At 40.0% G+C, this 26256-nt stretch overlaps 1 protein-coding gene across 1 annotated transcript in view; it reads left to right on the top strand.

Annotated features, from left to right (window-relative positions):
- Positions 1–26256, top strand: part of ADAMTS12 (ADAM metallopeptidase with thrombospondin type 1 motif 12) — a 333668-nt gene that overhangs the window by 264574 nt on the left and 42838 nt on the right. Inside the window, exons 18-19 of the mRNA XM_062211778.1 lie at positions 9742–9952; positions 19358–20464. Of these exons, the coding sequence (XP_062067762.1) occupies positions 9742–9952; positions 19358–20464 (1318 nt within the window). The remainder of the gene's footprint in view (positions 1–9741; positions 9953–19357; positions 20465–26256) is intronic.

Genomic DNA, 26256 nt, shown 5'->3' with positions numbered 1-26256 from the left:
AGTTTTATCCCTGTGGTTTACATTCTCATTTTTATAGTTCTCTGTAGTCTGCCTTAACCTTCATATTATCAGTAATTGTATGTTGAACTACTTTTTTCCCATGAGAGATTCAATGGTAATAATAATCAAGTAATACCATTTATTGGGTACCAATTCACTCTCAGTCATAAGATGGAGTTTAAGTAGTCTCTTTATTATGCTCAACTGTTAGGCCAACTTCTCAGAGGAAGAAATACTGATTACCTCAATTGGCATCATGAAGTTAGTAGGTGTCAGAGATCTGAATCCAGGGCAGTCTGTCTCTAAAGTCTGTTTCTATTACAATCAGCAGACCTCCAAAGAGAGGTGTGCACTTCTCTCCTTATTTGGACTGTGTCTGAAACAGAGTAAGCACTGTGCCATATTTGGTAGGCACCAAAAAGTTGACTGAGACACTCACCTGCTGAGTACTAGGGAAGAGTTGAGGATATCAGCTACAGTCACAGAGTCAAAGGAAGTTTGAGGAGTCGGTATCAATTTGCAGTTTTAGAACAGACATCAATCTGTATCAACACTTTCTTTTTCACCTTTCACTAAAAACTTGGCTTTACTATTTTCAGAATCCACTTCCTGTATTGGTGATTATCTTTATAAATCTCTACACTAACATCACCAGGACTTTCTAGTTGGATGCAAGCCTAGAATAAGATACATCTAGGGGAACTAGAGGGAGATGGCGGTTGGGGTAAGTGTCCAGAGGCTGGAAGACAATCAAAGAGCTACAGCTGAAACGTGACACTGAAGTAGAAAGGGGAGGAGTTCAGAAAAATTCTCAGTGATACAAGCAGGCTAAGCTCCGTGGACTTGAAGTTGGCCCCTAAATTCATGATCATGGTAGGCTGAAAAATAATCCCCAAGATATTTGCGTGCTAATCTCTGGAGCCTGGAAGTGTGACCTTATTTGGTGATAGGGTCTTTGCAGATGTGATAAAGAGAACAGAAATGGTGAGATTGTCCTGGGTAACCCAGGTGAGCCCTAAGTGTCACCACGGTGTTCTTTTAAGAAGGAGGTAGAAGGAATTCAACACATAGACAGAAAGAAATGTGAAAAACAAGCAAAGAGAGATTTGAAGACGCTGGGCTTGAAGGTTGAAGTGATGCAGCCAGAAGCCAGCAGCCACCACATACTGAGAGGCACAGGAACGATTTTCCTGAAGGACCTCTGGAGTTTGTGCAGCCCTGCAGGCATCTTGATCCCAGCCAGTGAGACTGTGTATGTTTACCCTCCAGCACTATCAGAACCTGAATTTCTGTTGCTTCAAGTCACCAAGTTCATGGTAATTTGTCACAGCAGCCACAGAGAACCAAGACAGAATAATGCAAATGTAATATAAAATCGGTCAAGGCAAAGAGATCCCTCCTCTATGTCATAAAAACTCCCAAGCTTGGAAAACCACTAGATGAAGATTTCCTTTGGGTGTATGGCCAAGGATTTGAGGGAAGGCACAAACATTGCACTCCCGTAAGAAGCTTACAGTCAAGATGAGATACCTGTGCTTTTGCAAGATAGGGCTATTGTGAAGGCTGGGCCCAGCAGTGGGCTATCTGAATCCCTTGCCCAGTGCCCTGTGCCCAGCCACGGTCTACAAGATCACTGCCCTCCTTTTGGCTAATTTAATTGGCACCTCTTCATCTCTGGGCTGTGGGAACAGTTTGCTAGAACACGGTCAATGCTACTCCTTTCTCTCCTGCAGTGCTGCTTTTTTTAAGATTTTAATTTATTTAAGTTATAGACAATAAGAGGGAGAGAAGATAGAAAGGTTTTCCATCCACTGGTTCACTCCCCAAATGGCCACAATAGCTGGAGCTGGGCCAATCCAAAGTCAGGAACCTGGAGCCTCTTCCAGGTCTCCCACATAGGCACAGGGGCTCAATACCTGGGCCATCTTCCACTGCTTTCCCAGGACACAGCCGAGAGCGGGATAGGAAGAGGAGCAGCTGGGACTCAAACCAGTGCCCACATGGGACGCCAGTGATACAGGCGGAGGCCCTAGCCCACTATGCCACAGTGCTGGCCCCTTGCAATGCTTCTTAAACTGAGCACATGGAGGCAGCTTATTGATTCAGAGAACACTTTTTAATTAGACCAGTTGTGCAGCCCCCTCTCATGACACTTTCAAAGAAGTCCTGGCAGTCAGAATGGAAACACTGATGGCCATAGCCCGGAACTGGTGATGGATTCTGCAGCTGCCATCTCTGCCTTCTACCTCGTCAGGCTTCAGGGGAAGAAACTGACCCATCCTATTCCCCAGCTTCTGCTGTTGTGTTGGAAACATAATTTCTTCCAATTCCCTCCAGACAATTTGAAGATTATACCCAAGGAAGTAGAACAACGCACAAACAGTTTTTCAATCTCTTTAAATCATTGTCATTTGGCAGCATTTTTGCTCTGATTTAAACTATTTTTCTCTCTTCTGGTATCTATTCCCCAAGGTCTAAGTTTCTTTGAGGCTATTTCTGTACATGATTAATGCCTGGATCCTAACTTACAGTTATTGAATATCAACAAAATTAACAGATCAAACAGTTCAGACCTCAAACTAAAGGCACAGCTTTCAGAAAAAACGTTAATGATTCTGGTGGTGTTCTGTTGAACTCGTAAAGTAAAATTTTGCCTTTAATTGGATTTTTGCCCAGGGTGACACACACACACACACACACACGTTTATGTTTCAAATCTGTGGTATCTGTATTTAGGAGACTACTTGACCCTAATTGGATTATTGTACTAAAATTTCATATAAAGTTATTTTGTCATATATACATATATAGAGAGAGAAATAATTTTGTCATTATTACACACACAGTGGCAAAGGTACCAGTAATATATATATATATATATATATATATACATATATATATATATTCTTTTCCATAAGTCTATACTTATTTATTTAATTCATCTGGACTAAAATCTTCTGTAAAAGTAATCATTAGAAAGTCACATATGTGCCTCTATTCTGCAGTCCATTTGTATTGGAAAACATTGGGCTCTCTAAATTGGAAATTTTGACTCTTGCAAAATGTTAATTATATATAATACATATAGATATAATTTCCAAAAACTCATTCTGAAGTAGGATGTGAGCATCTAAATAGAATTCCCTGAAATACCCAGACATAATGGTTAATTCATAAAACATTTCATATCTTTTTATTACATTTGCTCTTCCACAAATGTTTACTAGTTAGTTGGTCAAAGGACAGAGGGTGGCTGTTACCCCTGAGGGTATATGAAAAGATAAAGGCTCAGAGAAATTTGATGCCACACCCTAAGGGAAAAGTGGAAGAGAAACTAGTAATTTTCAGGAACCCACTGTTTTCCAGCCCTTTGCAGATTGCCATATCATTGAACCCTGTTAGCAACCGTGAGCAGATATTTTTATGCTCATTGTACAGATGAAGACACTGAAGCCTTCACACAATTTTTAAAGGTCACTTAGCTGCAAGTGAAGGATGTGGACTCGAACCCAGATCTGTCAGCTGAGGCGTCTCTGTGCTACCACAGCACACTGCCACCTGGGATCTCAGAATGAACCTTCCCATTTTGAAAGATTTCTCTCACATTAAAACACAATGGAAATGTATAAACAAGCAGAAAAGTCTAGCTCCAAAACTAAGGCATGCAAGCATATTCACCAAGAGGTTAAAGAAATTGAGTTAATTTGTTTCTTTAAAGACGAACCAACTAATAAATGAAGATAGTTGTAGTCATGTTATTTGTTTTTGCAAGCCTAGTCCAGTAATTCAGCTGTGTATGAATTTCGAGTTACAACATCTGCCTCCGTCACCTCATTTCCATGATATCTGAAAAGTTCAGACTCATCATTCAGAGCTGTCATTTCTCCTCCCAAAAGGATTTCAAGTGCCAGATTTAATCTTTGTTAGTTCTGAATAATATTCTTCAGTAACATCTTCTTTTTACTTTAAATTTCAATGTTCTGTGTTATGCCCCAAAGGAGAATTCAAGGTAAAAAAAATTCAGTTTAATAAAAGCTTCTGATTATGTAAACAGATGAAATATGTACAAAATCATTAATGGCTTTCAGGACACAAGCTCGGCATAGCATGTTCCAAGATAGAATAGCTTATCAAGAGACAAATTCTTGGGGATTAAAGTATATCTGACTCCAGACAGAGGTCATTTGAGTTTCTCCTCCCTACAGACATCTCTCTGAACTTTGATTCTCAGCAAAGGAGACTCCAGGCGACAGCTATAATGGTGCCCAGCCTATCCAAATGCTTGATGACATCTGATAGCAATTCATTCAACTCTGGCAGCTGCATATAGATATAGCGAACAAATAATTGTCACACAATTTAAGCCCAGGAATTCTCACCCTCAACACTATTGCCACTTTGGGCTGGGTGAGTGTTTGTTGTGGGGGACTGCCATCTCTACCTACAAGATGCCAATAGCATATACCTCCTCTATATTATACACAATGTATTATACACATTATACACAATATTCCTTCCTTGTTATTATACACAATATACACAATTATATATGTGTGTATATTATACACATTATACACAATACTCCTTCATTGTTATACACAATGAAAACATGTCTTCAGACATTCCCAAATGCTCCTTGAGGATCTTCACTATTGAGACTGGGAAAATCCCATGAAAAAACAGAAGAGGACTGAGCATGGTGTATGTAGGGATAACAAGAAAGCTATAGAAAATAGGGTTGAAGAACAGGATACAGTCAGAATATGCACTGTGGGCTTGTGTATGGCAAGGAGCTGAGAGGGTTGATATTATAGTAAAGCTTCTTAAATGATAATTTGGACTGTCAAATTAGATTTTGGAACATAAATGCTATTAGGGAAAAGATTACTAGAAAAATTATTATAGAAGTTTATTTTTTAAAAGGCAGTTACTATTTTGACCAAGCTTTTAGCAAACTCACATTTGGACTTGCAGTTATCTGAGTGATGGAAATTGGAGAAGTGGCCTGGTTTATTGACAGTCAAAAGTATCCAAGCCAGTGCTGCTATGAAAATTGGTAGAAGCTACAGATTAGAGGGAGGGCAAGAGACTTTCTGCCCTTTCCCTGTGACTTAATCTCAGAGGAAATTCATGTCCAAACTAGAGTATACTTTTCCAGGACAACTCCAGGCTCTTAAGGGTCTCAAACATGCATGTACACACATGAGCACTTCTATGTTATATATAACTCATACTAAAACAACAGAGTCCATTCTATGGAGAAAAATTTAGAAACACAGTTAAATCCGTTTATCTGGTACCAAAAACACCAATGATTTCCAACATTGACTTCATATTAGTCATTAGGGAGCTCTTAAAGCAGTGATGTCTTGGCCCTACCCCAGGAGATTCTGAGTCAATAGGTCTTCAATAGGTGCTGGACATCAACAATTATTTAAAGCTCCCCAGGGAGAATCACTGATGCAGCCCCAGTCACTAGAACTTTTATATCATAATGGGAAAAGATTCACTAATGTCTACTGACTACAGAACAACACAGAAAATGCATGATCAGTTACCCAATTGTGTTAGGTGTTATTAAAGAAAACACTATTCAATGATACTTTGTTAAAGTGTGGTAGGAAAAACTTTTTCCAGGACCATTGTGGTAGGAATAGGGACCAGTGTAATGGGAATCTGTAATAAGAAAGAGAGACTGGACTCAACCCCTAATACAGCACGGCAAGTGGAAATTTTTGGTCAGGAAGTGGGATCAATAGACAGAAAATTAGTAAGAGGAAACATCCAGGGAAAGGGAGATTCTGGCTAAACCAGCCTAATCAGCCAGGCTGATCAGATACCACCTGGAGATGATGGAGGATGAAGAGTCCAGTTAAGAAGGGCAGGAGTTCTTGCCAAATCAACTGGGAAGGATTCATAAGTAAAACTGCATTTTCCAGGGAGTTCTCAGAAGCTCCTGGGAGAAGACTCGGAGCCTGATTAAAGTGCAGTCAAGCACAGAATCTTTGTCACTAGGATCAACATTCTGATGAGAGAAAGACTAATGCCACTAACAGAAAACATCAGCTTAGATCGTTATTAATCCTGTGTTAATTAAACCAGAAAAGTTGTCTTGTTGGGGAGAAAATGGTATTTGGGCTGGGTCTTTATTCTTCCTGAATTCTTGGCATGCTGTGTTTCCCTTTTCACCACCCAGAGCACTTTAACAGTCTTTGGTTATAAGCCTTCTATATATCTAAAATCTCCCATCAATATAAAAATAATATTCCATTCTAAATATAGACAAGGTAGGATTATGGCAAACACCAGAAGAGTGAGATGGACAATGGAAAAGTGCTTAACAATGAGTCCTGAGCACTATGCCTGGAAGATCTTTGCAGGAGAGAGAAATCATGGTTTTCACTTTAAATTAGTGACAAGTTCTTTTGGTCCATTTTGTGCAGCTAAAAGAGAATATCGCAGTCTGGCTAATTTATAAAGAACTCCCAGAGTTCTGGAGTCTGGACGTCCCAGAGCAAGGCAACAGCATTTGGCCTAGTGAGAACTCTCTTGCTGTTCCCTCACATGATGGAAGCCAGGAAGACAGGAGGGGATGAATATGGTTTCTCCACACGTCAGAAGAGGGAAAACACTGAACCCACTTCCCAAAGACCTTTTTATGACATTTATTTACTCCTGAGGACAGAGCTTTCTTGATCTAAGCATATCTCATTGGGCTCCACCTGCCAACACTATTGCACTCGGGTTGCCAACACATGAGTTTCATGGGACGCATTCATACCACACCACAAACTCATGCAAAATGCCGTCCAGGGGACTGTGAAGGAAACTCTAGGAAGGGAAAACAAGAAGGTCCATTATCACTTTGTGGTGATACAGCTGAAGTAATTAGATAAATTGGGCTTCAGTCAGCCCAGATTAAGGCCTTTACACAATGACATTTTATATATTCAGTAGTGTGTCTGGCCTCCCTTGGAAATGTCAGAGGTAGGACAAAGTAATTAGATTAGTACAGTGGGCATTTATTTTATTTCACATCATAGTGTCCCAATAATGTCCCAGTTTTGTCTCTTTATCCACACAAGATAACCAGATATTAAACACAAAAATAAATAAGTAATCATAATTACTTCTTAACTGATGAATATAATAGAGCTTTCCTTTTTTATTTGTTATGAGACAGATTTTTTCTATTATTTTAACTTGACATTAAAAGAATTTGTACCCAAATCAACATTTATTGAACAAAAATAATGGGACAAAGTTTTGTCTTCAAAATTACCAAAATTTAGTAATATCTTAAATTCAAGAGGCATTCTTAAAATTAGGAATGAAGGGTTTAAGATGATGTGCTATTTTCCCACAAAAAATAGGAATATCCCACTGTATTACTCCATAGAGGGAAAAATGAAAAAGCTACACTTGGGATCAATAATGGACCCAGAACACACGGGGTAAAGATATTCATTTTGTCTGCTCTGTTGGGAAAGATTTCCACAGCGATGAAGATAGATGAAAAGACAGGTCTTTCAAATGATCCCCTGCCATTTTCAAAAGTCACTTCTAATGTAATCAGTGGGCCCACATTCTAGAATTTCAAGTCAATTATTGTAGGTGAGGGACACATGCACTAGTTTTTTTTTTTCTCCTGAAAGAAACCTTTTATTTAGTAAGTACAAATTTCATAAATATAACTTTAGGAATATAGTGATTCTTCCCATCATATCCACTATCCCATCCCCACTCCCACCCCATCTCCTCCTCCCTCTCCTTTTCCCAGCCCCATTCTCCATTAAGATTAATTTTCAATTAACTTTGTACACAGGAGATCAACTCTATACTAAGTAAAGATTTCAACCATTTACACACACACACACACACAGAGAACAAGTTTTACAGTTAATTCTCATAATACAACTCGTTGAGGATAGAAGTCCTGCATGGGAAGAACGTGCACATTGACTCCTGTTGGTAATTTAACAATTAACACTCTTATGCATGATGTCACTGATCACCCGAGGCTCTTGACATGAGCTGCCTAGGCAATGGAAGCCTTTTGAATCACTATCTCCATCAGTGTTTAGACAAGGCCATAAGCAGAGTGGAAGTTCTCTCCTCCCTTCAGAGAAAAGTACCTCCTTTTCTGGCCCCTTCTTTCCACTGGGGTCTCTCTCACAGAGATCTTTCATGTAGGACTTTTTTTTTCACCTCAGTGTCTTGGCTTCCCATGCCTGAAAACACATGCACTAGTTTTTGCACAGAGAATGCAGACCATTAATTTAGTAAACAGTTTCAATTGCTCAACTTGTTAAGAAAGCTGACATGTAAGAAATTTTCTTATTAAGGTTTTTTTTTTTTCTTTTTCTACTCTGTCCTTATCAAAAAGACAGTGAAAATATTAACAAGTAAGTTGCAAAGGACAGCTGAGGGGAAATGAAGGTGAGGTTGAGCATTTGGAGCAGTGTTTTAGATGCTGTCTGGGACACCCTGTTCCCATATCAGAGTGTTTGGATTAGAGTCCTGGCTCTGCTCCCAATTCCACCTTCCTACGATTGTGTACCCTGAGAGGCAATAGGTGATGGTTCAAATAGTTGGATCCATGCCACCTGTATGGGAGATCCTTATTGAGTTCCCAGCTTCTAGCTTTGGCCTGATCTTGCCTTTGCTGTTGTAAGCATTTGGGGAATGAACCAGCAGATGGGAGACCTCTGTCTGTCTTTTCTCTCCCCATCTCCCTCTCTCTGTAGCTCTTTCTCTCCCTTTAAAATTACATATTTTTTAAAAAATAATGAAAAGAATGTCCCTGAATGATCATTAAAACTGCTGTTTAGGCCGGCGCCGCGGCTCAGTAGGCTAATCCTCCGCCTAGTGGTGCCGGCACACTGGGTTCTAGTCCCGGTCGGGGCTCCGGATTCTATCCCGGTTGCCCCTCTTCCAGGCCAGCTCTCTGCTGTGGCCAGGGAGTGCAGTGGAGGATGGCCCAAGTGCTTGGGCCTGCACCCATGGGAGACCAGGATAAGCACCTGGCTCCTGGCTTCAGATCAGCGCGGAGCGCCGGCCATAGCGGCCATTGGAGAGTAAACCAACGGCAAAGGAAGACCTTTCTCTCTGTCTCTCTCTCACTATCCACTCTGCCTGTCAAAAAAAAAAAAAAAAACAAAAAAACAAAAAACAAAAAAACTGCTGTTTAATGATCTTGTTCACATTGGAATAGAAAACATGAGAGACTGAATCTAATTGGATTCTTTTACTCAATAGCCAGAGGTAAAAATAACAATAAATAATAGCAAATGGTTGATCTTCTGATTGTATGTCAGGCTCTGTACTGTGTGCTTTACATTGATTGGTTTGTCATTTAATCTGCAGCACTCCTGTAAAGTAGTATTGTTATACCCATTTAACAGATGAGGACATGAGTCTGAAAACTAGACCTCAGTTTTCTTGGTTGAAAAGAGAGAATATATATATGAATATGAATCATGAATACGTATGCATTCACAAATTCAAAACCATGCTTATTTGGTGACTACTTAGACCAGGTACTTGGTTGTGCTCTGGGACTATGATTGAACGAATCACTATAGCCCTGTCTGCAGAATGCACCCTGGTGGCTGAAGCAACTCCAAGAAATTTCCAACTCTGTAATCAGTGCATCTGTGCCTGCTTTTTCTTCCTAGTAGCTGAATTGAATGCTTATGTACTTTTGGTGACCTCCTATAATATATCTATATCTGCCTGCAGATGGTGGGCAGGGGAGTGGGAAGCGTGTTCGACCACATGTGGGCCCTACGGAGTGAAGAAGAGAACAGTGTTGTGCATCCAGACCATGGGCTCTGATGAGCAGGCCCTCCCAGCTACTGACTGCCTACACCTGCTGAAGCCCAGGTCCCTCATTTCCTGTAACAGAGACATCCTGTGTCCATCGGACTGGACAGTGGGCAACTGGAGCGAGGTGAGCTCAGGAAGGGAAATTGGTATTACTCATGCGCCATCAACCCCCTACCAGTTCCTCCTCATTAATCCATCCAAAGTGACCTTGGTTAAAATTGCATAGTGGACAGCCTCAGTCACCACTGTCCTGTTTTCTGCATTTCCCCCCATGCAGTATCCTTTCTTCCTTGCTCTCACTTGTCAGCTACCCACAATGGATAAGGTGGACCCCACTCATACAGGCTCATGATAGCTCACTGATAAGTATTAGACTGTTTGCTGGCCCATTGTTAAACCATTGGTAGCAAACCAAACCTAAGAACTAACTCGTTAAACACCAGCATCTCACCATAGTTAACTAAAACTGAGGAGCATCCCTGTAATATGGAAAGATGAGGAGTATACGTGATGGTAAAGAATCCCATCAAATCATCTATCCAGCCTGTGTTTAGAACAGCTACTAGCTTAGCCACAAAAATTCAAATGTTGCATCATCCCAGAATTAATTTGATTTAATTTTCTGAGTATAGTTAGAAATCAGTGGGCCGGAAGGTTATGAAAAACCTCCAACTTTCATTGTCTTTGGGTCACTTTGAAACCTGGTTCTGACAGGCCTTGGGCTGAGTGATTAGAAAAAGTAAAAACTTTTTCTCCCAGAGACTTCGACTCTCCAAGGAACTCAGCTCTGCCTCCCTGTGTGCAATTCAATCAATGCTCTAAGGAATTGCTAAATAACAAATCATTTTTAAAAATCAACAGATCAGGATTAAGAGATGGAAAAATATATGCAGGCAAAGAAAATACAACTGCAAACTAACACAGGTATAACTGATCTGTGCACTGATACAAGTACATATATAAGTGATAAACCAGAATATTCTCCCTACTGTTCCTGGGCGGAAATAATCTTAGCATGTGGCTGGTTGGTCTATTAGTCCACTGCCAACCTAGATTGCTCTAAATTGCAGTGTTGTCAAAATTAGGCTGAATGGAGTATTGTGACTGGTCCATTAAATCTGTTTACCAAAAATATTTGGCTGTATCCGAACAGTTAATAATTCTTGTCATGTAGAATTTGCTAATTGCCAGAATCTTAATGCTTTTTCAAAGAACTGCAATTACAGATTTAGCTGAGGAGTTCTTATTGTGTTTGTGTTTATGGGAAGCACAATAACCTGTCTTAACTGAAGAACAAGGGAACGAAAAAATTGGCATGATTTGACAAGTACTCATGTCTGTGGTTCCCAGCATCCACTATTGCATAGTTGATTGACAATGCTCAGGGAATTTAGTTTCTATCATCCACTTGGTAGCAGAATAGAAAGGCTGAGTTGATGCCTTCATTCAGGAACTTTTGGTTGAATCAACATCAAAATATCCATTGAATAGGGCTTCCTTTCTTCTCTGTGCTGTCTTGCTAATAGTCCTCTAGTGACCTTTGCTGGAATATGATGAAATGCTTTTGACATTCTAACTGTGACCAGATACTTTGTGTAAAAGAGTTGATATAGTGATTCTTGGTACACCATATTTGTCATGTGATTTTTATCTTGACATGAACATCATTTGAAGCAGAGAAGTACTCCAGCAATAGCTAATTATTTGATTGGCACTGAATTCTTTTGGTCACCCTTGATGAGTCTGAAGCTAGAATATCACTGGGGCAAAAGACTCAAGAACTCAGATGCTCCTAGCCAAGCAAGGCAGGAGAAAGAATAGGAAAATCCATGAGTCGCTCTTACCTATCGAGGAAACCCTACCAACCCAAGGAATGAAGGGAGGGTGGACCTAGCCACGCTAGGCTGGCATCCTTATCCCTAACCCGGCAGAGATCAGGAAGAAGAGTTACATCCACTGCTATCCACATGAAAGGATTTCCTATCCCCTGTGACCAGCCTCCTTCCACTATACTCATGCTCTAGACACCTGACTCCCACTGCTAATCTGAAATCTCACCAAGCATCTCAACCTCCTTTTACCCAACCTACTTTCTGGGCTTAGAGAGTAAAGAAAAGGAACCTATTTGTTGTAAACAAAGACATGGTATCAGTGTTTCTTTGACCAGAATTTTTCCTAGGCATACCATTTCAGTGACATGCCCCATGAGAGGCAGCCAATCTAGTAGTGAAGTGCATGGCTCCCAGATTAGGGCTCCCTGGGTTCAAATCCAGAATACCACTTAATAGATAAATAAATGTAATCTCTCTGTACTTACTTCTAGTTTTATGTCATTTGTTTACTCATAAAATGAGGTGACAGTAGTACCTATCTTCAACGAAAGTTGTAAGGACTAAATGAGTTAATATTTTTGAAGTTCTTACTAGAACAGCTCTTGCCATATAGTAAGCTATATACATTCAAGCATTTGTTAGTAAAGTGAATAGATGGAAATAAAAAAATCACTTGTTGAATCATGCAGACTGTCTCATTTAACCCTTAAAATAGCTCTCTGATATTAGTTCATTAATTCTTCCATTTTGGAACTGAAGAACATGAAACTTAGGGAGTTAGGTTACTTACTCAAGTCTCAGCTGATAAATAATAGAGCTGGGCTTCAAATTTACTCTGATTTAAAGTCAACCTCATGATGGGTTAGGATGGGAGCTTGACTTTGTTTGGCATCAGACCTTCTCTTTATTTGGTCTGGTTCTCCCATTGGTTGAACAGCCATGGGTTCTACTTTGTTCAATTTGGTTTGTATATGCATATGACAAACATGAAGACTTATGGAATCCAGGATAGGTGTGTTTACTTGTACACAGCTTCTCTTTCCAAAGGCATTTCTGAAAGTTTAATTAATATAAGGACTGTAAGCACTGAAGTGATAAAATAGAAGTCGTGGCTGTGACTCAGAGCAGGAACAACGTGAGGATAATAGACTTACTGTGATTAAACTTCCAGTTGCATCCACTTATACAGAGCAACAAGGGCAACATAATGGGTTCTTTAATCCTTTCTGTTTCACAGCTGGAAGACTAATTTCTCTTCAAGATACTCCTCTATTGTAATAAATTACCTTTATGTGAGGTTTTTAAGTAATGGCCCCAGCAATACAATTAGAGAATATTTCAGTGAGTTGATTTATAGAAAACTGTGGCATCTTTGCTTTGGATGGATGGATGGATGACCACTGAAAGTGGTAGGTAGTAAATCAATGTGGCTGGCTTTGTGTATCTAGGCAGAAAGGAAGCAGGAAGAGTTGGGGTACAGGTACCAGAGAATCATCTACGTTCTAATCTTGTGTTGCATGAAGTTGCTTTTTTCTTTTATCAGATAGACTAATAGACTTGGTTGTATAGTAAATTTCCTGTTTCCCAGCCCTGGAAGTCTATAGTTATATGACCTTGAGCTAGTATTAACTGTCTCTCTCTTTTTTAAAGATTTTTAAAAATTTATTTATTTGACAGGTAGAGTAACAGACAGTGAGAGGGAGAGACAGAGAAAGGTCTTCCTTCCGTTGGTTCACCCCCCAAATGGCCGCTACAGCTGGAGCTATGCTGATCCGAAGCCAGGAGCCAGGTGCTTCTTCCTGGTCTCCCACATGGGTGCAGGCACCAAGCACTTGGGCCATCCTCCACTGCCTTCCTGGGCCACAGCAGAGAGCTGGACTGGAAGAGAAGCAACCAGGACTAGAACCCAGCGCCCATATGGGATTCCGGTGCCAAAGGTGGATGATTAGCCAAGTGAGCCATGGCGCCTGCCCCAATATTAACTATCTCTCAACTTTTCCTCACATAGAAAGACAAGGTTATTGTAAAGATTGAATAAAATAATTATGTAAGCACTTAGCAGAGTGCCTGGAAACTAGTGATTATTCACTAAATGATGACCTGGGTATCGGTCAAGAAGACAAGGGATTATTTTCCATGCTATTCATGCAAGCCTTGCCTCCCAGTGGCACCCAAAAATCCAGAAGGCATTAGTTTGCGGCCCCTTGTCTTTTTGTCTTACCCTCCCTTTCCTCAGGCCATTTTATGCATGGAGTACTGTAAGCACAGTGTTAGAGTGTCAAGGCATTACAAAGATGTTTGACATCTTGAAAAAAAAACTCATGTTTTCCCTCCATAATAAAACAAATAATAAAAATAAGATGAGACTGCATCATCAGAAATCAATAATTTGATTGCAAATAGTGGGAATTTAGTATATGTACCTTTGCAGATAATAAAACAGTTAATCTTCACAATGGACTTATAAGCCCCATTGATTAGGTGAAGAAGCTGAGGCCTAGAGACATTTAGAAACGTGTCCACAGTCACACAGCCACCAAGCGTTGGAACCAGCACTTGGATGGAGACAGCAGAACTTCTGCTCTAAACACTGTGGCATACCATATCTCAAATGTTTGTCAAATTTAGAAGTTTGAGGGTTCTTGTATAAGAAATGTATTACTTTTAAAGACAATTCATAGATCATCTTTTCTCACTTTACAGAATTCCAGACCAAGCAAAATGATTTTCTGAGAAATCAGAACTCAAAGATGAAATGAGTTACCCTCACCAAATAATTTCAAAAGCAAAATTAAAAAAACCCTGTTCAAATGATTTTTACAGCAAAAAATTATATTTCTGTTGAGATTGGAGATGCATTTGAATATATTTGACAGGATATGGGATAGATCTTTCAAAAGCAGACATGCCCTGGGTCTCGGAAGATCTTTAATCTAACTTTGCTGTGCCTGACAAAAAACACTAAAATAAACAAATGAACAAAACAATCAATTAACCAAGTTACCCATGAAGTACAGAGTTGATCATCAGAATGTTAGGGTGCAGAGTAACAGTAAATTAAATGCCAATTGTTAAAAATGAGCTCTCCCTGGCTCTTCAATAGAAAGCACCATTAGTCACAGCAGGAAGCATCAATGTCATGTCTATTGCTGAATGAAAAGCAAAGCAAGACTCATGTGAAGCCCCATAAGAGTTCTTGCAAACCAAAGAAAGAGAGCAGGGAGCTATCGTGGATATTTCTGGAGTCATACCCTCCGCATTTCTCCAGTTTCAGTCAAGGTCCCAGGCATTCATATAAGGTTGACTCCTTCCTGGTGTCTTGACCTCAGGCACATCTCTTTGGGCACAGATGTCTGTCAATGCCAATGTCTCTGTTCTCAGATGTCAGCAGCCTGTGCTCAGCCTGGTTTTCTGGAGAACAAATATGGCACCCTTGTTTGCAACAGCTGTTCATCAGTGTGGCCCCTATTGATTCTCTCCGTCATACCTGGTTCCTTTGATTATCAAAGGTAATGAACTAGTTTCATAGGGTTGCTCTAACCAAGAACCACTTTGGTAGTAGATGGCTTAAACAGCAAAAATTTATTGTCTCATAGCTCTGAAGACCACAAGTCCAAGACTAGAGTGTCTGTTTTTTATAAGGACATCAGTCATGATACAGTTACCCCATGACCTCATTTCAACTTGATTCCCTCTGTAAAGATCCAAACAGGACCACACTGTGACAGGGCTATTAGGACTCTGACAATTCAATCCCTAGCAGGGCCTGAGTGCTTCAGTTACTTTCAAAGCTGCTTTTACTATGAGATTCAGTCATTCACTTACAAATGATGCCCAAAGTACTAGCAATTTATCTACTGAGCCCCTTAGCCCAAACTCTGAAAAATGCCAGCTGTGCTTCTGAATAAACCCTCCCTCAGCACTACAGTTCTCTGCCAGCTATGAGGGACCCTCCTCCCCTTCCTGCAGTGCACCCCAGGTGGGTGGAGCTGGAAAATTTAGCAGCAGACCTCTTTCTCAGCGGGCTCCACTCAGCGGGCTGACTCCAAGAGCGGTGGCAAGTGAGGGCAAGATAACTCCCATGAGGACATTAACAGACTGACAAGCTGCTCGCCTGGTACATGTTCAAAATGATAAGGTAAAGGCAAATGATAATCAGAGCTGAAATTGGTTTTGAGGATGCTGAAGCTACCAGTTGAGACGGCTTCTAAGTGTGGTGTGTGTACTGTATTTATCTCATCTCAAGGGCTTGACAGCTCCTAAGGAGATAAGCACAGTTGGGAAGATGTACTGGAAGAAGCATCAGACTGAATATAAAGCAGCTGCTTGTTCCGCCTGGACGATGAGAAAGGGCAGCTTCGTGTTTAGACGCAGTGTACTTGGCAGATAGCACTGCCCTGCTGGGCACACATGCCCAGTGCTAAGGAACAGCAACCACTGGTTCTTTGGAAGAGTCAGTGCCTGCTGGGTTAGGGAAGAGACTGTGCACGGGAAGTAGAGGTGCTGGAGAATCTACAAGCTCCCAGACTCCAGTCTCCATCACTGAAGTTTTGAGTTGCCATTTGAAAGTGGGTATGAACGATGCAGCTCATCTGCTTTTTTAAAAGAAGCCGAGAGTCTGGAATTTGATGCTAATTTTGATTGCTAATTTTTTAAAACATTGGTTACTAGTTCAATTTTTATATTTTGTTTCCTTATTTGTTGTTTTAAGGTTGCACAGGCCAAAGAGTACATGCTGATGAGCCAAATGTGGGCCTTCAGCTGCCACTTTGAAACTCATAGTAGGGACAATCTTCTGTTTTAAAACATTATAAAGTCTAATGTAGTCTAATAAGACAACGAACTAGGTAGCTATTAATCACCTTGTTTTTCTTGTTTAGGGTGACAGAATTTACATAGTCAGCAAGATTATTTGGTTTCCTGGAGTATACAATTTAAGGAGCAATATATCCATCAGTTAGTCCTATGATATCTGACTTTTTAGAAAGCAAGCAATAAAGTAGAGGGCTGTGTATGGATCTCCACACTGTCTTTCAGACAGCTACCTGCACCTGCTTCACCAGACAGCTGCTCACATCCCGACCCCTAAAGGACAGCTCTATGTGCCATGCTCTACAAGGGACATAGAAACTGTGGGGGAGGAGGATAAGGTCTTGTATTTATCATCACTCTGATAATCCTCAGCACCAGTATTGAAACACTGACAGGGGCTGGCGCTGTGGCTCACTTGGTTAATCCTCCATCTGCAGCACCGGCATCCCATATGGGCGCCAGTTCTAGTCCTGGCTGCTCCTCTTCCAGTCCAGCTCTCTGCTGTGGCCCAGGAGGACATTGGAGGATGGCCCAAGTGCTTGGACTCCTGCATTCGCATGGGAGACAGGGAGGAAGTACCTGGCTCCTGGCTTCGGATTGGCTGCTTTTACTATGTTCCAACCTTAGCGGCCATTTGGGGGGTGAACCAATGGAAGGAAGACCTTCCTCCCTCTCTCTCTCTCTCTCTCTCTCACTCACTGTAACTCTGCCTGTCAAATAAAAAAAAAATAGAAAGACTGACAATAAAAACTTCATGTTATGTGCTGTGCTCAGGCTATCATCTCCCATAATCCCCAGAGCATCCTTGACAGGCAAGCTCGACTTTCCCTCAGTCTCCAGAACAGGAAGCTGACACTGAGTCACAGGTTAATGCATGAAGTTAATAATAAAGGCAGATGATGGAATTTATTTCTCATAGATTTTATAGGTCTTTTCCCCCAGAGTTCAATATGGGGTAACAGAAGGGCTGTGGAAAGAGGAAGCAGAAAAGAAAAATCAGAGTTTCCTATCAGATCATGTCTAACACATCCTGGAGAGAAAAACTGCTACTTAAGAACAGTTGGCACTGCCTAGGGCCTTGCTTGTGAGTCAGTTCTAAAAACAGCCCAGATGAGGCACCCAGCATGCAAATCAATGATATTGATAAGTTTGGAAATGCAAGCTTTGGAAATCCAATGGGTTCAGGTTAGTAGGTAACAAGTGGCGGCCTGAAAGAAATGAAGCATTAACTGTCTTCACACACAAGAAAGGCAGAAATATCATGGGAAAACAGGAAGGCAAATACCTCCAAGCCTTTACTTTTGGGATTCCAAGTGAGGAATCATGGAAGGTTCCAGAAGCTACTATTTGTTCACTAGTGGGTCCTGAGACTTTTGGTTGGTAGCCTCCACTTGGAAGAAATATGAGTATGCATCTCATAGTCCATGAAAGACTGTTCCCCCAAAGACTATTACTATTATTATTATTTCAAAGTAAACTTGCAAGATCAGTCTTAGATTGAGGCAGTTGAGCATTTAATTGACATCTTAAAGCCTGCAGGTTGCTGGCTGAGCCCTAATCTGCAGTCAGATTCTCCCACAGCTGCACATTCTCTTGACCACAAGCATCTCCTCCTTTTCAAAGGAGCTGATGACGCATCAGTGCATCATTATACTTGATTGAAACAAAATAAATGGGCAGTTTTCTACATCAGTATTATTTTCCTACACAGAGGAAATTGAAAATGAGCCTTGAGAAACCAAGTCATTTAAGCTAAATATTGCATAAGCTCATGAGTGTAAATTTTTTCATTCTTCATTTTTTTCTAAGTAAACCAGCTACTTAATAAGTGTGTAGAAAGTGATCATTGTGCCTCAAGAACTATCCTAGAAGTCAGTTATGAATAAGAAGTAGTTCTTGCATTTAGGTAACTTCAGCTGTAAAATTGTGTCAAGTTAATAAGTGAACTCTACAGATGGTGACGTGTGTAGTGTGTTGCACTAGGTTTTGCCAGGGTACAGAAGGATCAAATAAATCTAATTCTTACTTGTGTGACACCCCGTCAGCCTTTCAGGGGACTGTCTGGGCCTCAGATTCTTCTCTTGTGGAAAGCTAAATAATAAGTCTTACCTTGTCAATTTCACAGGCATGCCATGAGCATCACACAGAGTAATGCTGTGAAGTTCTTTGAAATACACTGCATTATGCAGTGTCTTTAAGAAAGGAAAGAGGTTTATTTTGGCTGACGGCTTTGGAGGTTCACAGTCCAAAACAAAGTGGCCCATTTGTCTGGCATCTGATGAGAGTGGTGGATGGCAGAACATATGCTGGAGGATCACAATGAGCCAGAAAAGAGAGATTCTAGATGAAACCTGGCTTTTAAAACCAACCATCTCATGAAAACTCCCTTCCAAGGGTAGGCTTCGGTTGCATAAGAACCTCCAACCAGGACTATCTCCTACATACCATGAGATCAAACCTCCATACTCTTTAGCAACATTAATTTATGACTTTGTGGTTTAAGCACCTGCATAAGTTGGGGAGCCAAATTCTATTCAAACCATAGCAATTATTTATGATGTCTTACAAAGGCTAAGTTTAAATCATTGCAGTTTGTGGATCGCACTACCCAGTGTTCAAAGCCCAAAGAAACTTCAATTGGACTACATTGTGGTTTATACTGTCAGCTTGTGAAGAGTAAATTGTTGGTCCTGAGCTACAGCTGACCTCCAGGAAATGCATATTCCATGAAAAATAGAATATAGACACCAAAGTAAAGGTAGCAGACGACAAGCTTAGCTGCACAGTTCAGTTTTCACTGGGCCTGTCCTGATTTGGTGTTAAACCTGACCATGAGAATAAAAGTATCTGTTCCTCCTGGGCTAAAAGCTGTCTCTCTTTTCCAGTGTTCTGTTTCCTGTGGTGGTGGTGTGCGCATTCGCAGTGTCACGTGTGCTAAGAACAATGGTGAACCTTGTGACAAGACAAGGAAACCCAACAGCCGAGCTCTGTGTGGCCTTCAGCAGTGTCCATCTAGCTGGAGAGTTCTGAGACCCAACAAAGGCACCATATTCAGTGGGAAACATCTACCACCATTAAAGCCCATTGTCCCACCTACATCTAGGCACAAAGTGCTGACCACACCCACAGTGCCTGAGTCTATGAGCACAAGCACTCCAGTAACAACCAGACCTGGTCCCACTGCAGGTTCCAGAGAAAGAGACCTGGATGGGAAACAATGGCAAAATAGTTCAACACAAACTGAACTGAGCTCACGTTATCTCATTTCCCTCGGAAGTACTTCCCAGCCCATCCTCACTTCCTGGTCTGTGAATATCCAGTCTGATGATGAGAATATTTCCAATCCAGCAACTGGTCCTACCTCAGACGGACACCTTGTGGCGACAACAAGTGGTTCTGACTTTTCAGCATCCAGCAATGCTGTGACCTGGCAGGTGACTCCGTTTTACAGTACTTTAACCAAAGACCCAGAATTGGAGATTCATAGTGGTTCAGGGGAAGACAGGGAACAGCCAGAGAACAAAGATGAAAGTAACCCTGTGCTGCGGACACAGATCAGAGTACCTGAAAATGATGTTCTAGTGGAAACAATTACAGAAACACCACTGGGACTTCCACCAATACCTTATCTCAGTGAAGAGTCCTTGTGGCCACCCTTCAGCACAGGGATGAAAGGACTGATCCCCAGCCAAAGGCCTAGTACTCTCAAAAATAGGACACCAGGGGCTGTGGGTATGGTTACTGAAAAGCCAGTTAATGGTGCACTCCCTCTGGGAGGGGACCAACAGTCGGCACCCTCAGAAAAGCCAGTAAATCATAACCACCTGGAACATCCAAGCAACATGAATGTAACACAGAATTCTGGACCCGTGCTGACTGAGGAAGATGCGACTAGTCTGATTTCTGAGGGCTTTTTACTCAACGCCTCCAATTACAAGCAGTTCATGAAGGACCACAGCCCTGCACGCTGGATTGTTGGGAACTGGAGTGAGGTAGGTGGTTCCATTCCCTACCCCAGGCCTTACTTTACATGGAAAACAGCTATGGGCATTACTCTCTTGTGAAAATTTCAAAATGAACTTACATTAAAAAAATTGAAGCAATCAATTCTCCATCTCCACCCCCCTCCTGACCACTGAAACTCCTTAAATGGACAAGGAGGAAGAAATACACAGAGGTGCTTCAAAAGTTAGTGAAAAATAAAATTAAAAGAAATGTTTATTTTGGTAGAGAAAAATGTATATATGCATGAAAGGGTTTTTGCATAGTTTTCATAGGAAGTACATGGATTTCAAGGTGAGAGGACCAATGCCCGTCATCTCTAATGCCCCTGGAAATTATAGACTGTCATGATCCTGGGGGAAAGTTACCTGGAAAGGCCTGAGTTCTCATTTAAATGAGACTTGGTTTACACATGTGAAGTAATTATGATTGTAATGGAAATATAAGATAAAACTGTTTTAAATAATTATATAACTTACTCTATGAATAATTTTTTCCTTTTTTGTCTCTGAATGCTTGCATTTAAAACTCATTATGGCTCATTGAAAGAATTATAATACAGAGGAAACATGATAAACATGATGACAAAATGTTGGCCTCTTCGGATTCAGAAATTTGGGTAGAAATTTGTTTCTCTATCTCTAGAACTAATTATGTCCTTTGAAGCATCAAAATTATTTCTCACCTAATTGAATTTTGAATGTCCAATGTATGTACTTGTTAAACAATGTGACAGCACAAAAGAGGACTTTGTGGCAAAGCAATCAGATATTCAAATCATTCAGTGTTTTTATGACATTTTATGACTCATATCCCTAGTTAAAGGGATGTGAAAAATTAGTGATTATAAAAATAATAATAGAATCCTAGCAATTTAATAGATGTGCTAATTTCCAAACCACTTTCACATGTAATTCCTTACTGTTTTCCTTTTTGACAGTCCTCGTGAGTAGATAGGGTCTTGCTTTACTAATTAGCTAGTAGGAAACTAGATTTTTTTTTTTTTTTGCAGTTAAGGACGTACTTTTGGATGATGAATGTTCTCTTTCAGCTCTAGTCTGCTGTCTTGTGAATTATGGTACCAATTGATGACTTGACTGTATAGAATTCTCCTGTGGCAATTAATCAACATAAATAGTTATAGAATTAACTATACCAGCAATAAATAGCTTGAATTCAAACTTCCAAAAATTTTACCCCAATGCTGGAGCTGTTTGCTTTTAAATGCATTTTTACATTGATTTATGTTTCATTTCTAAAGTGAGTTACTAGATTTTCTGAAATGGAGAAATACCTTATTTTATGCATTTGCAGGTAAATAATCCAGCTTAAGGGATAAAAAAAAAAGAAAAACAGAAAAAGATAGTTACGATTACAATAATCCAATTGTTGAAAGAGGATGATGAATGGGTCTCATGATCTGTGACATTTTGGTAATATTTCTTTCTGACTCAGTTCTAAAGGACTTTTAATAAGGATAATAATATTGGCAGTGAGCATTTGCAAAGCATGCATCATACTTTTTAGGCATGACTTTATGCTGGTTAGCATGTGTTCTCTCATTGATCCTCATCACAACCCAAGGACGGGGGTAACATATGTTCTGCTTTAGAGACAGGAAGCTGAAGCCGAGGGAGGAAATAGAACCATCCATGCTTTGAGCGACAGAGCAGGAATTTGAACTCTGGCACGTGGACTTCATGACCCAAGATCTGTTGCTTTGCACATCAGAAAATATCATCATCCTGTGTGCCTTTGGTTTTCTTTCTTTCTTCTTTGGTCACATTACATATAAAACAATGCTACTTATGCAAAGACCCTGAATAGACAGAAGAGAAAATCATAGAGTTCACTAGAAAGTATTTTCAAACAACATGGAGGGACCCTTGGTTATTTGGAGTTCCCAGAGGCAAGTGATCCTTGTCAAGTCCCCAAAATAGGTTCAGCCTAGACATCTGAGTTATATATATATATATATATATATATATATATATATTTATATATTTATGCTTATGTTTATAATATATATATAATTTTATCTTATTTTTTCAATTTTATTTAAGGTAAACAAATTTCATGTATTTCATATATACAGATTTAGGAACATAGTGATACTTTCCACACTTCCCTCCCTCCCACTCATGCTCCCACCCTTCCCCCTCTTCCCTCTCTTAATTTTTATAAATATCTACTTTCAATTTACTTTATAATCCTAAGATTAACTCTATACTAAGAGTTCAACATACAGTAAGAAGAAAAACAAGCAATCTTCCTCAACAATAGAGACAATTGCTGTGAACAATCATTGAATCTCAAAATGTTAATATCACTGCTATAGATTACATTGTTGGTACTTTGTTAGTCACCACGGATCAGGGAAAACATGATATTTGTCTTTTTCGGAATGGTTTATTTTACTTAGTGGTTTCCATTTGTATCCATTTTATTGCAAAAGACATGATTTCACTCTTTTTTTGGCTGAGTAGTATTCCATTATTTCTTTACCCAGTCCTCAGCTGGCAGACATCTGGGTTGATCCATACCTTAGCTATAGTGAATTGAGCTGCAATAAGCATGGGGGTACAGATGATTCTCCCATATACTGATTTCATTTCCTTTGAGTAAATCCCCAGGAGTGGGATGCCTGGTAGGTCTATATTCAGATTTCTGAGGTTCTCCATACTGTCTTCCACAGAGGTTCTACCAGTTTACATTAGGGTACCATATTTCCCCACATCCTTGCCTGCATTTGTTGTTTACTGATTTCTATATGAGAGCCATTCTAACCAGGGCAAGTGAAATCTCATTGTTGTTTTGATTTGCATTTCCCTGAAGGCTAGTGATCCTGAGCATTTTCTCATGTGTCTGTTGGCCATTTGGATTTGCTCTCTTGAAAAATGCCTGTTCAGTCCCCAAAACACAGGTACCATATGTTTTACCTGATCTGAGGTAACTAATAGAAGACCTAAAATGTAATGTATTGGATTGAAGTGGACACTTTGAGATCTGATGATGGTTTACAGTCCTTTTTTTGAGAAACAATGTCCTTTTTTTCTTCATATTACTTGTTGAGCTCTTTTACTTAGTGTAGAGTTAACTTTATGATAGTGAAGTAAACAAAGTAGATCTTTATAAAAATTAAGAGTGGGAATGGGAGATGGAGGACTTGGAGAGTGAGTGGAAGGGAGGGTAGGGTGGAAAATATCACTGTGTTCCTAAATCTGTGTATATGAAATACAAGAAACTTGTATGACTTAAGTAAATTTTTCTTAAAAAAAAAAATGCCTGTCAAATCCTTTGCCCATTTCTTAACTGGGATGTTTGTGGTGTTGAGTTTTTTGAGCTATTTATAGATTCTGGATATTAATATTTTATCAGTTTCATAGTCTGAAAATATTTTATTCCATTCTGTTGGTTGCTTCATCACTTTCTTGAGTGTTTCATTTGTAGTACAGAAGCTTCTAAGCTTGATGTAATCCCATTTGTCAATATTGGCTTTGATTATCTGTGCCTCTGGGGTCTTTTCCAAGAAATCTTTGCCTATGCCAATATCTTGCAGAGTTTTTCCAATATCCTCCTCTAGTAATTTGATGATATCAGATTGTAGATTTAGATCCTAGATACATTTTGAGTGAGTTTTTGTGTGAGGGATAAGATAAGGGTGATGATTTATACTTCTGCACACAGAAATCCAATTTTCCCAGCACTATCTGTTGAGACTGTCCTTTCTCCAAGAATTGATTTTAGGTTATTTGTAAAAGATTAGTTTGTTGTAGATGTGTGGGTTGATGTTGCTTTATATATTCAGGCTCTCTTGTGTTTCCATGTGAATTTAGCATTGTTTTTTTCTAGACCTGAGAAGAATGTCACTGAATCTATAAATTGTTTTTGGTAATAAGAACATTTTGATAATATTGATTATTCCAATCCATGAACATGGGAGACTTTTTCCATTTTTTAAGATTTTATTTATTTATTTGAGAGGTAGAGTTACGACAGAGACAGAGAAAGGCAGAGAGAAAGATCTTCCATCCACTGGTTCACTCCCCAAATGGCCACAACAGCTGGAGCTAGGCTGGTCAAAAGGCAGGAGGCAAGGGCTTCTTCCAGGTCTCCCTTGAGGGTGCAGGACTTAATCATTTGGGCCATCTTCCACTGCCTTCCCAAGCCTTAGCAGAGAGCTGGATCAGAAGAGGAGCAGCCAGACTAGAACTGGCACCCATATGGGATGCTGGTGCTGTAGGCAGAGGCTTAGACTACTGTGCCACAGCACTGGTCCCCATTTTTTCCATTTTTATGTGTTGTCTTCTATTTCTCTCTTTAATGTTTTGCAATTTTCATCGTAGAGAACTTAGACTTCCTTGGTTGAATGTATTCTAAGGTATTTAATTTTTTATGGCTATTGTGAATGGGATTGATTTTAGAAATTCTTTCTAAGCCATAGCATTGTCATTATATACAAAGGCTCGTGATTTCTATGTATTGATTTTATATCCTGCCACTTTACCAAATTCTTCATGAGTTCCAATAATCTCTCAGTCTGCCCTGACATTCTGAAATTAAATTGTTTTGTTTAATTTTTTGGAATGATATAATTTTAAATATTGCTCTCAAAATGTATCATTCCTTTTGAAAACATGGGATGTCCTTAAATAGCTGATAAATGGGCCTCCTGTCTTCCTTCAATCGAAGTAGTTTAGACAATGTATATCCTCTACAGCCTGAAAAACAAGTTATAGAACCAAGTTACAGAAACTGAGACTTCTAGGTAATTTGTAATATTTTGATACTTATTGAATGAAATGAGGTCTTTATGCACCTACAATTAAATACACTGAGAGTCCTAAGAACATTCAACTTAGACCAAAAAGGATGTAAAAGTGTAGATGACGAAAGGCATACAAGATTGATCTTGGAACCATCAAAATATGAATGACATATATACATGTGAAATCACACACAGAAATTCATAGATACACACATGTGCGCGTGCACACACACACACTAAGGAAAGTAGGCTACTGTTACAAATAAAACCTAATTATGTTTCCCCAGAACAGAAGTTGGTTGCCCACTTCCATTACAATCCAGGGTGATTCCAGGCTCCAATGTTGGTGATAGAGAATGGTACCTAGCCCATGCAGTCATTGAGGACCCAGGATGACAATGGCTCTGCCAGTTTCCTGTCCCCAAATTTACCCTAGTCGCCGTTCATCTTAGTCAGATAAAGAAAAGCACGTAGCAACATTCTTGTAGGAGGTTTTACAGGACAACCCTGAAAATGTCACAGGTCACTTCTACTCACATTCCGTTGTCTAGGACTTAGTCATGTGGGCAAAGCCAAACCAAGGAAGCAGGAAGGTATAACCCAATTCTATGCCTGGGAAGAAGGGGGTAAAGGATTATGGTGAACACCTAGCAATCTCTGCCGCTGAGTGACATGGCCCTGTGTGTGGGTTGCTCACTCTGAAGCAATGAGGGTCAGGGATTTGACCTACTGAGAGGTTATTGCAGAAGTCCATTTGGGGCATGAAAACTGTGATAAAAATGCTCAGGGTAATTGGGGGTAAACAAATCAAAGATATACTTAGAACTTAAAATACTTAGGGATTTGTGAATAACTGGATGTGGAGTGTAAAGAGAAAAGCCTGTCATGACTCCTACACTCTATAGGAGTAGAAAATTTCAACAGAGAGAAAGACAGGAGTAATTATGAGTTACATTATAGATCAGATTTAATTAGTCTCTGAGATATCCAATTGATAACAAGAAGATATCTGTT

The sequence above is a fragment of the Lepus europaeus genome, chromosome 15, assembly GCF_033115175.1.
Source record: "Lepus europaeus isolate LE1 chromosome 15, mLepTim1.pri, whole genome shotgun sequence".
In the NCBI taxonomy this organism is placed as follows: domain Eukaryota; kingdom Metazoa; phylum Chordata; class Mammalia; order Lagomorpha; family Leporidae; genus Lepus; species Lepus europaeus.
Note: the sequence above shows the minus strand (reverse complement) of the source record. Positions and strands in the feature narration are given on the sequence as shown.